This window comes from Xyrauchen texanus, chromosome 16 (genome assembly GCF_025860055.1).
Source record: "Xyrauchen texanus isolate HMW12.3.18 chromosome 16, RBS_HiC_50CHRs, whole genome shotgun sequence".
In the NCBI taxonomy this organism is placed as follows: domain Eukaryota; kingdom Metazoa; phylum Chordata; class Actinopteri; order Cypriniformes; family Catostomidae; genus Xyrauchen; species Xyrauchen texanus.
This window is the reverse complement of record NC_068291.1, coordinates 29,235,554-29,249,571: the sequence shown is the minus strand read 5'-3', so window position 1 is coordinate 29,249,571 and position 14,018 is coordinate 29,235,554. Positions and strand designations below refer to the sequence as shown.

Sequence of the window (14,018 nt, the reverse complement as noted above, 5' to 3'; positions counted from 1 at the left end):
TGCTTAATGGAAACACAATAACTTTGTATTCCGTATGAAAAACACAAGTGCTGAAAGATAGCCCCATTTATGTTTGGATTTACTAATTATTTTATCTTTTATTGCTTTTATAATCACTTTTACATGATTTTTATTGTATGTTTCACAAAAAAAAGTTGTTGTGCCATGTACTGAAAAATTATTCTCATTGAGTAGGCAGATGTATAGCAGGATTATTTTTCACAAAATGAAAGAATCTTTGTCTTGTGAAAGAAGGTTATATTAAAAGTTGTTTCATAAATGTGTATGATTGAATTTGTGCTCATTCAAAGATAGTGTGATGCAGGGCTGAAAGACTTTAAACAGCTCATTTATTTTTAGAATGAAGATTTCTTTCTTTCACTGGCACAAAACGTATTCTAAAAAAAAATAAATAAATCTGTATCAGCTATCTGCCAAACTGTTATTTTAAACATTGGTATTGGCCCAGAATTTCACAATCGGTGCATCTCTACTGAGTACCTAAAAAAATTAAGCAAACAAATTGGCAACACTAAATTTCACAAAAAAAAAACTGTTTTGCATCTTTTCTAAAAACACATTTAAAAACTAAAATAATTCCTGAAAATTCTCTCATATTCACAACCATTTCCAAACAACACTCCCAGGTGCAAACATATTCTCCCAGGTAATGTCACCCTGGACAGCTGCAGGGCTGTGTTGCATATCAAAGCAATGTGCACATTTTACATTGACACAAACATTAATAAAAAATAAAAAAGTAATTGGTTTCATTGATGTGGACGTTTTAATTTTTGACTAAAAATGTACTGGTTCAGTGGTATAAATGTTTAGGATGTGTTGCTTTAAGGGTTCATGTTGTCAGTCATTCATTTATCCTTCCTTGACCTTTGACCCACCCTACCAGTGATTTACACTTGTGCATTTAAAAACATACAACACGTAACATAAGTGTGTGTGAATGTGTGCAGAAAACACTGAAATGTAGTGCCCTCAGGCAGAGAATACGTGTATCGTTTACCTCTTTGATGGAGCTGCGAGTTTTCTCCCGCCACTCGTCAGTGCTGAGCTCTAAGGTGCAGTGAACATATGTCTCCCTTTCATAGGAGCCCAGGATAAATAACCTACAGAGAGAGAGTGAACACAACAATGAGACAATGCACACACAAAATGCCAAACTTTTATATAAAATATATTATAGCATATTTGAATATATATCATAACTGAAATTGTTACATAACTGTATTCATATGAAATAAAAAAGGATATTTAATGAAAGACTGCCTCTGAAACCTGATGAAAGGACCATTGTTAAAATGTCACTTTTTAAGCTACTGCTGCCCTCTGCTGGTTGAACATGGCCATATATCTAACAAACAAGGACCATTCTATTTTTTCATTACATACATTGCAAAGAAATATTATAGCTGTAAAAAAACAAACAAACAAAAAAAAAAACACAAACATAATTAAAAAAGATTCATTGATTCATTGAGTCGGGGGCTTTCACACTAGCACTTTTGGTGCGCACCCCGGTTCGAATGACGTCAGAGTTCGGTTCGTTTGGATGATGTGAACGCTGTCTTCCGAACTCGGGTGCGCACCCGCGAACCGTACTCGGGTCCGCTTAAAAAGGTGGTCTGGGGTACGGTTCATGTGAACTCCAGTACGGTTCGCTGCTGATATGAACGCAATCGAACCAAACCGCGGAAGTGAACCGCTATTGATGACATATAATGTGGTCGTCAGTCTCACACGCGTCACTTTCAAAATGAGCGGAAAGAGTTTACTTTCGTGCGTGCGTGCGTGTGTATACACTTACCTTGACGAAAAGCGGGATTGACGCACACGCACACGCACTGCAAGCAGAGAGATGATTTCTGCTTGCCTTCGCAAAAATTGTCTTCGGCGGACAGCCCGCTGTCTTTTGAACGATTTCAGTATTTTTGCGGCAGACAGACGCAAGTGTGTTTCTGTATTTTGATGTTGAAAACAAAACCAAAAGGTTAAAAAAAAGAAGAACAAATGTGAACCGAGCAAGTCTATTCATTGAATTTTGACGCCTTTTCATTTTGCGGTTATCAAGCAACACGATTACGCACCAGCTGCAGCTTGATGACGCAAGCGTACCGCGGTTCGGATACAAATATATAATGCGAACACAGTCCATCGGGGGCAGGGGGGAGGGGGGAGCAATCGAACTCGGGTTCGGAACAGGCAATTGAACCAAGTGTGAAAGCCCCCTTAAAGTCTAAAGATGTTTAAGGAAAAAACAAGAACAAAAAATAGTTTGAGACTGACTTTGATTTCAGAGTTTGACTAAATAAATCAAGCCTACAATGTGTAGATGAAAAACATGACAATTTCCACTTCCAAAAAAGGAAAATACTAAATACACAGTTCTTCAGTCACGTTCTAAAGACAGATACATCTTAAGTCCACTGTTGCCCTCTGGTGGTTGAAAGGCTTCTGTACATTTGTGATATAAACAGCTCAGTGCAAATACACTGGAAACAGATCACGCTTCGCTTCCTTTCCTTCAGCAAGTTTACTGGACTCTCTGAATAACTTGATGCCATGTTACGATCAAGTTTATAGACTATAAAATGTGTATGTATAAGAGATAAGTTGGGTTTGTTATTGTCAGAGTCTGCATTAACATGCCCTTTACAAACACTATTCTACTCTGTTGCTAATGAGACAAAAGTACAAAGTGTTTGTGTGTGTTCTCAAACCCAGCCACTTGCAGACAGCCCATTTAAAATTTCATTGGATCAGAAGGGTCTGTATCAGAAGGAAGTTTATGTCTGTATGCATGTTTTTTGTGTCTCAAAAGTTTTTATCTGTTCTGGGTGTGTACCACCCAGAACAGATAAAAACTAAAACTTTAGCAAATTTGAATAAACTGTATGTGTAAAAACACAAAAGAATGCACAACTAATGCACTAATGGCTCTGGCAGGTGTGTGTATTTACACACCTGAAGAAAACAGAGTAACAGCACATACTGGTTAATAGTAATTGAATATGCCAGATTCATGCTGATACTGAAAACAGCACATGAGGCAGAGCAAATTACTATGAAACACCAACCTTACACTACTGAGTGTTTTACCCACCACAGTGCAAGAAGGGCTAAAGTACTTTATATCAAAGGGATAGTTCACCCAAAATTTTTAATTCTCTCAACATTTACTCATCCTTATGTCATTCCAAATGTGTATGACTTTATTCTTATGCAGAACATAAACAAATATTTTTAGAAGAATATCTCGGCTTTGTAGCTCCATACAATGCAAGTGAATAGTGATACAAAATCTGAAGCTCCAAAAAGGACAAAGTCAGCATAAAAGTAGACTAGGGTGGTTTCCTGATGCGATACAATCGGTTTTGGGTAATAACAGATCAAAATATAACTACTTTTTCACTATAAATCTTGACATTAGCAGTCTCCTTGGCGATCATGTTTTCATGCTCGATTTAATAGTGTAATTGTGTAATCGAGCTTTAAATCATGATTTTGCCTAAAGAGTGAAATGGCAAGATGTACTGGAAAAAAAATTATTGCCTCTTAGACTGTTATCACCCAAAATCGATTAGATCGCTTAAGACGACATGGGTTAAACCACTAGTCTCATATACTTTTATGCTGCCTTTATGCAATTTTGGAGCTTCAAAGTTTTGGTCACCATTGCCTGGCATTATAAGGGCCTACAGAGCTAAAATATTCTTCTAAAAATCTTAATTTGTGTTCTGCAAAAAAATAAAGTCATACACATTTGGGATGGAATTAGGGTAAGTAAATGATTAGAGAATTTGTTTTGAGTGAACTATTCCTTTAAGGCCTGACTCTTTATGTTTTCTTTGCCAAAACAGATAAGATTCAAAGGTAAATATTGATTCTATCACACTCATCAACAGGGGCCAGCTGCTGCCTTACCTGCTACATTCAATAAGGGTGACACGCAGACGTCCCTCCACCAACAGGGTGTCACGGATGGAGAGGTCCAGGTCACATGATGATGCCAGTGGTGGCTGCACTTGGAAGGGAAAGAAAGGCTTGTACCTGTCAATCAAAAACAGACAGAATCATGACATAATGTCCTTGCTTTTTTCCACGATAATTTGTTCGCTCATTGCAAAACACTGCAAAATAATAACGCATGACTGCAGACACAAGTGCTTTTGAATAGAGAAGCCAACAGGAAGTAGTTGCAAAAAAGATAGTGGTGATTTCAGATGTGTAATGCATTCACCCAACCCTTACAGGAAAAACATGCATTTCAGTTCTGTATGTGTTTCAGAACTGTGTGTTAAGAGCTGAACAGCAAGATCAGCTTAATGCAAGGATTTTATTGCCATTTTAAATTATGTATGTTTTTCTTTCTTCTGCTGAACACAAAGTTTTTTAGAAGAAATCTCAGCTCTGTAGGTCAATACAATGCAACTGAATGGTGATCAGGCATTTGAAGCATTTGAAAGACATATATACATACCAAGATGAGATGTCAACATACAAGTAATCCATATGACTCCAGTTGTTTAATCAATGTCTTCTGAAGCAATCCAGTTGGTTTTGGGTGAGAAAAGACCAAAAGATAACTCCTATTTCACTGTACATCCATTTTACTCTCTAGGCATGATCATGATTTCAAGATCGATTACACTTCCTAGTACTTAACGCATAACCACTGGATTCAAATGGATTACATTTATGCTGACTTTATCTGCAAAAGCGGCCTTTTGGAGCTTCAAAGGCCTGATTGCCATTCATTTTCATTGTATGGACCTACAGAGCTGAGATACTCTTCATGAAAAATCTTCATTTGTGTTCAGCAGAAGAAAGTCATACTCATCTGGGATGGCATGAGGTTTAAGTAAATGATGAGAGAATTAAAAAATTTTGGTGAACAATACCTCTAATCTAAATTAGCCATAGTTTTGGACCAAATTTAACTGCAAATGGTGATTTTTCTTAGAAAATCCTTATTACTTTTGGACTGATCTTAATCTGGATTTTGGATGGTGGTTCATCTTGCTTTAATTGTACATGACTGTCCTTTTACTAAAACCTTAATGTTACAGAAGTGTGTTTAAACATTCAACATTTTGTAAGCAATTGTTTCAAAATGGAAAACCCCACTGAAAAACACCCCATCATAAGTTTTGTAGCTTGTAGCTCGTCCTGTTGCTGCCAGTGAAATGGACTTAAATTACTTTTGAAAACAGGGTAATCCCTAATGCAGAACGTGGCAGCAGGGCCGCCGATAAAGGGAGAAAACTGGACCTTTTGTCCCGGGCCCGTGCTCGAGGAGCCCTGGACTGATGGGGGGTCCACAGAAGGCTATTCCATATTGTAGAGCGCATCTATACGCGTTTAGCGGGAGATGTAGGGCTTGACATTAACCCACCAAATGCAGGTAGACACTCCGTCGCTCTTACTAGCCACTTTAGCAGGTAGCCATAGCCTAAGCAAATTTAATTGTATTAATCTCGTGTTCAGCGCTTTATAGGCAGTAAATATGCTTCTCACACCTGATGCGCATCTGTGCAGAGCGAATGAACCGCTGCGGCACACATCAGCGTGCTCCAGAGATACAGCCAAAACTCTGAGAAAGAGCAAACTGAAACTTCACGGCTTATGTGACCCATATGAATTCTAAAGAGAATGTTCTTGTATAAAGCTCTATAATGGATGAACTTTAACTTCTCAAATTGCTAGACAGCCCTGACATCAACTGTGTGAAATGCATCAACATAGATTTCCAGGTTTTTGAAAATAAACATTTATCCAAACACTAACTGGTATCTTGCATGCATATTAAAATGATTAGGGTGAGTCCATAAAACGTCATTTTTGTTATAAATAATGATTCTCTCATTCACTTAAATTTATTTTGATCCAAACCTGTCGGACTTTCTTCCGTAAATGGAAAAAAGATTCAAGTATTTTTCCATTTGAGGAAAAGATGCAATGAAACTGAATGGGAAAAGAGTTTAATCTACCCAATATCACCTTTTGTACTCCATGGAATTATTAAATGTGAAGTTGTAGTTAAAATTTTCTAAACATGTTTAGGCCATTAGTACTAGCCTATAGTTTATTTTTTAGTAAGACTATCTACATTAGCCTAATCACAGTAATGTGGAGCCATTCATGGTCTGACCTGTGGTTAAGGCCTTTATCATAACAAATGCCACTGTTAAAAAAATGGAACAATGGTACATCTTCATGAAGGCAAGAACAAATTTAGAAAAGTTAAAGGGGTTAAAATCTGGATTTTCATGGAGAAATTATTGACAAAGTTTCCTCGTTTTATCCTACTCTTGTTCTTACTGGCCTTCAGATATTCTAAAGTGACTTAAATCATTAGGCTTGTGTCCTGCTGAACTTTATTTATATATTATTCTTGTTCAAATAAAATGTCCAAACAAATGCATGTAGTTACAGTTCAGTTGTTTTTATCACTTTTTGTGGCACGGGGGATTTTGGCTAGATAAAATGCTGAGTGGCTAATGACTGGAATTCCACTAGCCAGAGTGGCTGATGAGCAAAAAATTAAATGTCAAGCCCTGGGGAGACGCAAATATAAACACGGAGACAGCACGCAACTGTGAAAGCCATCCGGTTAGCGAGCGTTGATGGGATAACTGTCCCCATCGGACATGGACTAGTGGGAGGCCCACTGAAAACATTTTGTAGGAGGCCCAAGAAACCCTAACTGCAGCCCTGCCTGGCAGTGAAAGAATTTAGCAGCATTGCTCTGAGGAGAGACACTTTGTGCTATTTCAGGAGTCTTTACTGCTAATAATACACAGTGAGTTCCAAAAACAGGAAGTGTCTCTCTCTCTCTATAGATAAAGTTTTCTGATGTGCCCTTGCAAAGTACAAACCATTACAAAACCTGCCCAGCCTGAGAAATTGCTTCATGGGCCTTTTTATGAAAGTCCAGATGGACCATTTTCCACCTTATCATCATGCAAATTACCATGGAAACGGGCCAAGAAAGGGACAGTTTCCCAAAACAATGAATACATCTTCAGCAATCCTCAAATCATTAGTTTGAATGCAGTACATTACAATTTGCATACATTTAAAAGATAGAGTAATAGATGTGGAAAAAAACTAACTTCATATCAGTGTTTAGATACACAAGAATATTTTTTATAAAAATTCTTAAACTACTAAACAAAATGCTAGAAATTTCTGAAAAATGCTGTTTGTTTTATTATTCTCCATGAAAATTACATGCTCCTCTCGTCAAGGAGATGAAAAAGATAAATATACACAAAATGGGGACTAGACAAAAGGCAATTTCATTAACGTCTCTAATGTAAACACTAATGAGGCAATCAAAGGCCAAATCCACAGATTAAGTCACAATTTAGTGTAGTCATATGGCTATAAAGCTTTGGGGAGAAAAACAAAACAAAAAAACAACAGCTTAAATGCAAAGCTACCACACACACAAAAACTGCAAGCATGCATCTCCCGGTACTTAACATATCTGCTACTGCTCAATAGCACCCTACCCAGATACTAACCCTTGAATACTGTACTGTCTGCCAGTTAGTAGTACACGGAGTACAAACTACATCATTTGAGGAATTAGGTTCTGATACGTGCCCCCTTTCTGCTTTTCCCCAATTTGCTCACAGTGCTCTTTTATCCATGTCTTCCTACATCTCTATATCTCCCAGCTGCTTAATTGCAGGACATGAGTGCAGCTTGTTCCAGAGCACACACAGGGCATGGAGCACAGCTCTATTACTTACCACCAACACCAGAACAGAAACACAGCTAGCCTGCAGCATTAAAAATACAATACTCACTGACCGCACGCACACGCTCTTACCCAAACTCAAAACATGCATGCATTACCCTCAGTCTGGACCTCACAGTGTAAGCCAACTCGAAGCAATTACATGCCACACACAAGCTGAATACATTAACATCAGTAAACAAGTAATGAAGAATAGACCATTACTGTGTTTTTGTAATTTATTGTACATATCTGGAGTTTATGCTTTACCAACAAATATTGCCCTGTATCGAGAGCTGTCACGAGACAAGTGAGAATCAATGGCATTTGGAATAATTGACTTGGCATGACATACTGAATGACACATATTTAAATACACACAAATGTGAATAAGACTAGAGAGCAATGGTGAATGGAAAGATTTACAGTGAATAACTATTTAAATTTCACACAAAGCTATTATATGGCTTCAGAAGACTTAGAATATAGTGATTGAGACATAAGGGTTGTTTTAATGGTACATTTATGGTGCTCTCTGGAGCATGACTACCATTGGCCACTATAAGATTTTGTTGTATTGAAAAGAGCAGTGTGAACATTCATCCAAACATCTACTTTTGTGTTTCACAGAAGAAAGAAAATCATAAAGGTAAGGAACAACACAAGAGTGAGTGAGTCACTTCAACCCATTCTAATTCAACTTCTGGGTATATTGCTGTAAATAGTATTACATCCTACTGATCCTTAAGCTGTTTTTAATGTGTCCTCCCTAGAAATCAGTAGTTTTCAGTTCTCTTTTTTTTTCCACTATATAGTACATATTGTAAGACTTACTCCTTTGGGATGTGACCTACTTCATTGAAATAAAAAACAGTTAACCTGTATGTGGTCAGATGCTTGGCTGTTTAAAGTATTTTCAATACTTTAAGCTTCCGACAGAAGTTCTAGAGTAATTAAAGGGATAGTTCACCCAAAAAAGAAGTTTGCTCATCATTTACTCACCCTTATGCCATCCCAGATGTGTATAACTTACTTTCTTTTGCTGAACACAAATTAAGATTTTTAGAATATCTCAGCTCTGTAGAACCATGGAGTGCAAGTAAAAGGTGGTCAACACTTTCAAGGTCCAAAAAGAATATAAAGGCAGCATAAAAGTAATATGACTCCAGAGGTTTAATCCATATCTCCAAAAGCGATATGATGGTTGTGGCTGAGATATTTAATATAATATTTATTCAATATACAAGTCAAGTTTTACTATAACTCTCCACTTTTACTTTCACGTTCTTCTTTTGTTTTTGGCGATTAACATTCGTTGTGCATATTAGGGATGCACCGATCCCATATCTGGATCGGTATCGGCTCCGATACTGACGTTTTTAAATGGATCGGGTATCGGCCCGATGAGCCCGAGCCAAATCCGATACTGTGTGTAAAGATATTCTAAACTGATTAGGCCTATGCAAAAAAACAACACTGGAATCGGATCGGGATCTGCCGATACCGAGATTTCCGGAATTGGAAGAGAAAAAGTGGTATCGGTGCATCCCTAGTGCATATCGCCACCTACTAGGAAGGGAGGAAAATTTATAGTAAAAAAGGACTTAAATATTGATCTGTTTCTCACCCACATCATCATATTGCTTCCAAAGTCTTATGGATCATTTACTGCCTTTATATGCTTTATGAACCTTCAAAGTTCTGGCCACCATTCACTAGCATTGTATGGACCTCTAAGGTCCAGTGTGAGATACTCTCAAGTAAATGATGAGAATTTTCATTTTTGGGTGAACTATCACTTTAAGGCAAACAGCACTGAAGGGGGGAAAGCCAGCAAACAACTATTATTGACTGGAAAGATCTTGTCCATCTGTGTATCACCATATACCTTGCTCTGCACTTATGAGGTGTTACATGCAAGCAGTTAAAAAAACAACTTCAAGGCATTAACAAAACCACACGATTTTTGTATTATCAAATACATTTTTGATTTCTGCGAAATCTGTCAGTTCTATCTGCAGGAAATTGCTTGGTTTGCAATGAGACAAACCACACACATACACAAGATGCAAACACACACATAAGACATGCAAACAAACTGTTCAGTTAGATTAATAGATTATATAATCTAATATAATAATGTTTTGTCCTCACTTTGTTTGCATTTCTTAATCTCAAGTTATTTTTGTTTTATATATATATATATATATATATATATATATATATATATATATATATATATATATTACACACACACACACACACACACACATTTTTCTGCATAATCACACCTATTTTTCTCATAATAAACTATTGACCAAGCTGAACATTTTATTAAACCATTACTGTAATATGCAACAATAAGTTTTACAGTTAACACACACACACACACGGTTTTATCATGCGCTCATCAGGAGAATATAAAAGCAGTATAATAGCCATATGGTGAAATGAGTGTAAAAAGAGTTTATGTAACCCACACAAACACACCTGCTCTATCTTTCACCAAGGATGTGCTTCTGACCAGATTAAACCCCTCTCATATCACCTAAACTATCTAAAACATCATATTCACTACAGCCAGGTCATAGAGGACAAATTAAATCAGCTTTGCTTTTATCGGTACCAGGAATGTACAACTTTGCTGACCGGGTGAGTGTCAGGAGCTTATCATGTGTGCTCTGCAGACTGAAATACTGGGATCTGGCAGTCAGGCGGGCAAAACAGAAGTTGTTTTTTATATTGCATATAACATGATGTGTTATGTCATATTCTAAAGTAGAGATGCACCGATACCACATTCTCTTCTGATCCGATTCAGATACCAGAAATCTCTGTATAATTTATTTTTAAATGTTTCAACTTACATCTGGACCTTCAGATTTATTTTTTGTTCAATTTAGCTGTAAGACATCAGTCCAATTTTCATTCACACAGTTATTTTTTGGAACCCATTTAATTAAAATATTGTTATAAATTGTAAATGTACTAATGATGACAATATTAATAATGTTGTGGAGCTTATGCCAAATCCAAGTGTTTCAGACAGAGGGCCAGAGACAGGGTGGAAAATTATCATATATTACTAAATTATGCATTTTTTTTATGAAATAAACATTATCAGTGTACCTCAGGAAAGATAATAAAACTAATATATATATATATATAAACATTTTAAAAAAAAAAAAACAGCATTTCATGACCCATTTATGAGAAGAAAAGTCTTGAAAATGTATTAAGGATGTTTGTCTAATGGACTGAAATGACAGTGTTTAACTGTAAAGCTGATCATTTTCTGTGGTCTCAGAGATTCTGTTAGTGAATAGAGTGAGAATGAGAGAGAGCGAGCAAGCAAGAGAAATTACATCCCAGTTTAATTTGGGCCTTGCTGTGTTTCAAATGTACACTATTTGTATGTAGTCTTTTATTTTGAGATATGACCAATCAGTCATGTGGAATCATAGATAAAATGATATAAGAGGTATCAGCTTTAGTGCATTATGACATCACAGTCCCATCTGGCTTGGGACAGGTTACAATAATGTTAAATGCACAGCTAAGGCTTTCTCTCTAAGTCTATCATCAAGAAAGATTTATTAAAATATAGAATATGTATAGCGTGACATGAAAAGGGGTTGTAAAAACCAAACATGTACAAGCATGCAAGAATGGAGACACAACAGATGTTTTCTGAAGAGTGCTTACATAAGTGGAGTTAGTGGGGGAAAAAGAAAAAGGGAAAGGGAAAGAGTATAAATTTCAGTCATGGTCAAGTTGATGACTGCTGATGATCTGAGCCACAATGGCCATGGTGCATTCTGCGTAGCACACAGTCAGAGATGACGAGCTGAGTCACTGAGGGATCAATAATGGTGTCCTTTTAAATGTGAGATCTAGGTAGGAAAGACTATTAACATAGCTACTGCCTAGCAGCATGCAAACAGTACAGCCAGGGTCCAAAATTAACCCTCGTCAAGTACAAAATTTACTCAACAGTTGGCTAACTAACTAAATGACTAACATTAACTGCAACATAAAACATGGCACATAATACAAGTCAAGTTTGAATGATAATCTGATTTTCACTGATGTATGTAGCCTGAGCAATTTGAATCAAATCCTTTAACAAAGAAAACATTTGTCGCAACTAGCACATCTTCTAACAACTTTAACTCAGTGGAAAATTTCTTACTGGAAAAGTTCTGTGTCGGTCTTTGCCAGGGATTGATTTGTATTAAAACCGAACAGGTTTCACCTTTTTTCTTATTGATAAACAAAGGTTTTAATAAAACTAAATTGGAAACGTTAAACCAGACCAAATGCCTTATATGCAGCCCATAGATTTTACAATTTTAGCCTTGTCCCAAGCGATAAAATGAAATAGCAAACCATTTTAATTGTGTGAAAATGATTTCTATAAATTTTTTCATAAATTGCCAATGTCCCACAGTTGTGGCATCAACACTTTAGTCCCTAATATTTTTTTCGTTAGTGTACCTTGCAACAAGGATTCTTAAAATGAAAGCAATGAAATTAGCCATAACAAGACAAATAATTCTGCATTTTACTTTAACATGTCATTTCCATCACCGTAATTACCATCACAGAATTCTGGTAAACTCAATACAGAATTTGAGATGTGGTGGAAATGACACACTGATGGGAATTTCCATGACTTTCAGAAATAATTGCAAAAAAACATAAATCTCCTGTGATGCATATAAATACACAAGACTTTACTATCAAGAAGTCCACTGTGCTAAAAGTGCCAGACATTGAAGAAACACCCTAATATTTTAATAAAAAAACCTAACCCTAATCATGCAAAATGCTGTAGATGTGACCTGGCAGGTAGTGAGCACATTTCAATGTTGCTTCCTGTAACCTCTAAACTGTTTTGTCACTAAAATACAATAAAATAAAATTTCTGGCTAAACATAAATATTTTGTGAATTTTCTCAATTCACCCAGCATTAGCCATGTTTCCATCAAAGTCGCAAATGTAATATATACGAAAACCCACAACATCACAAAAACAATGCGCGAAAAAGCCACGTTTCCATCCCATTTGTTCAAAAGAACAAAATCGACACTTCTGGAGAAACTGTTGCCACTGTAACTCTTTTGTTAATGAAATACTTGTGGTTTATAACACACAGACAAAACACTCTAGAAGAACTTCTCATTTCTGGAACACATCATACAGTTGTAGGAGCACTATTAAATGTGCATTCCTATTTCCTTAAAGTATGTCTTTGCTGTGCATATCTATAATAAATTCTTCAAAAGTGTCAAAATATCGGCAAAGTTCAAGTTTATATTCGACTTATGTGCTCTGCAAACACTTTGCAGGCTTTGGATTTTGTAGGTCACTGGAGGATGATCAGAGCACGATGCGATGATTGGTCCTCTGGTTAGTCCAGTTATGAATTAATTATTCAGTCACTTGACTTTTTTGATGCGCATCTTGATGGAAATGTTGGAAATGAAGCAGATGGGCTACAACAGCAGAAGACCATGTCAAGTTCCACTTCTGTCAGCTAAGAACAGAAAGCTGAGGCTGCAGTGGGCCTACCATCTGTGCACCTCAGCAGAAAGTTTGATTATTACATGTCTGTCCGTCTCTGACTGCGTGACTTCGACACTTCTTGTGGAATTTTTGTTTTCTGCGACAAACCGACAAATCAAAACTTGGCTGACCAAGACTTTTCTCATCTACTAACAATTGGTAGACTATTAGGGGCAGTATTAGTTAATAGTTAATCATGAGATATAATTTCCGGTTTGTTCTGAATAGACTAGAATAAGCTGTAAATTGACAGTTTCAGACATGCTGTTGATGATTTCTCTTGACCTGTCTTGTACAGGACATTTAAAAAAGCCAAACTCCATCAGTGTAACACAGATGGATGATAGATAGATTAACCACAGCATCTTTTTCTACTGAGAGTGTGTTTCTCTAATGCCTCAGAGGAACTGGACCATTAAATCAGCATAGTCAGGAAAATTTGTCTAAAGCCATTCACACAGGTTACGTCCTTGCTTAAGGGCACAGTGATTATATGGGTTCTCACAATACCGTAACTCTATATCTTACAGATCGCCTCTAACTGGTACTGAACATAAACCCACTTTCATGACGCCCAAGTCATTATTGAAAGCACAAAGGTGTCATTAAACACCTATCAATAACGCAGTGTCAACAGATATGACATCATCTGGGGTAACTCTTCACCAATATAGAGATCACAAAAAC

The 14,018-nt window shown here is 36.7% G+C and overlaps 1 protein-coding gene across 1 annotated transcript in view; it reads right to left on the bottom strand.

Annotated features, from left to right (window-relative positions):
- Positions 1-14,018, bottom strand: part of LOC127657090 (PDZ domain-containing protein 8-like) — a 62,719-nt gene that overhangs the window by 31,880 nt on the left and 16,821 nt on the right. Inside the window, exons 2-3 of the mRNA XM_052145739.1 lie at positions 3,940-4,065; positions 1,022-1,124 (exon numbers count right to left, since the gene is read on the bottom strand). Of these exons, the coding sequence (XP_052001699.1) occupies positions 1,022-1,124; positions 3,940-4,065 (229 nt within the window). The remainder of the gene's footprint in view (positions 1-1,021; positions 1,125-3,939; positions 4,066-14,018) is intronic.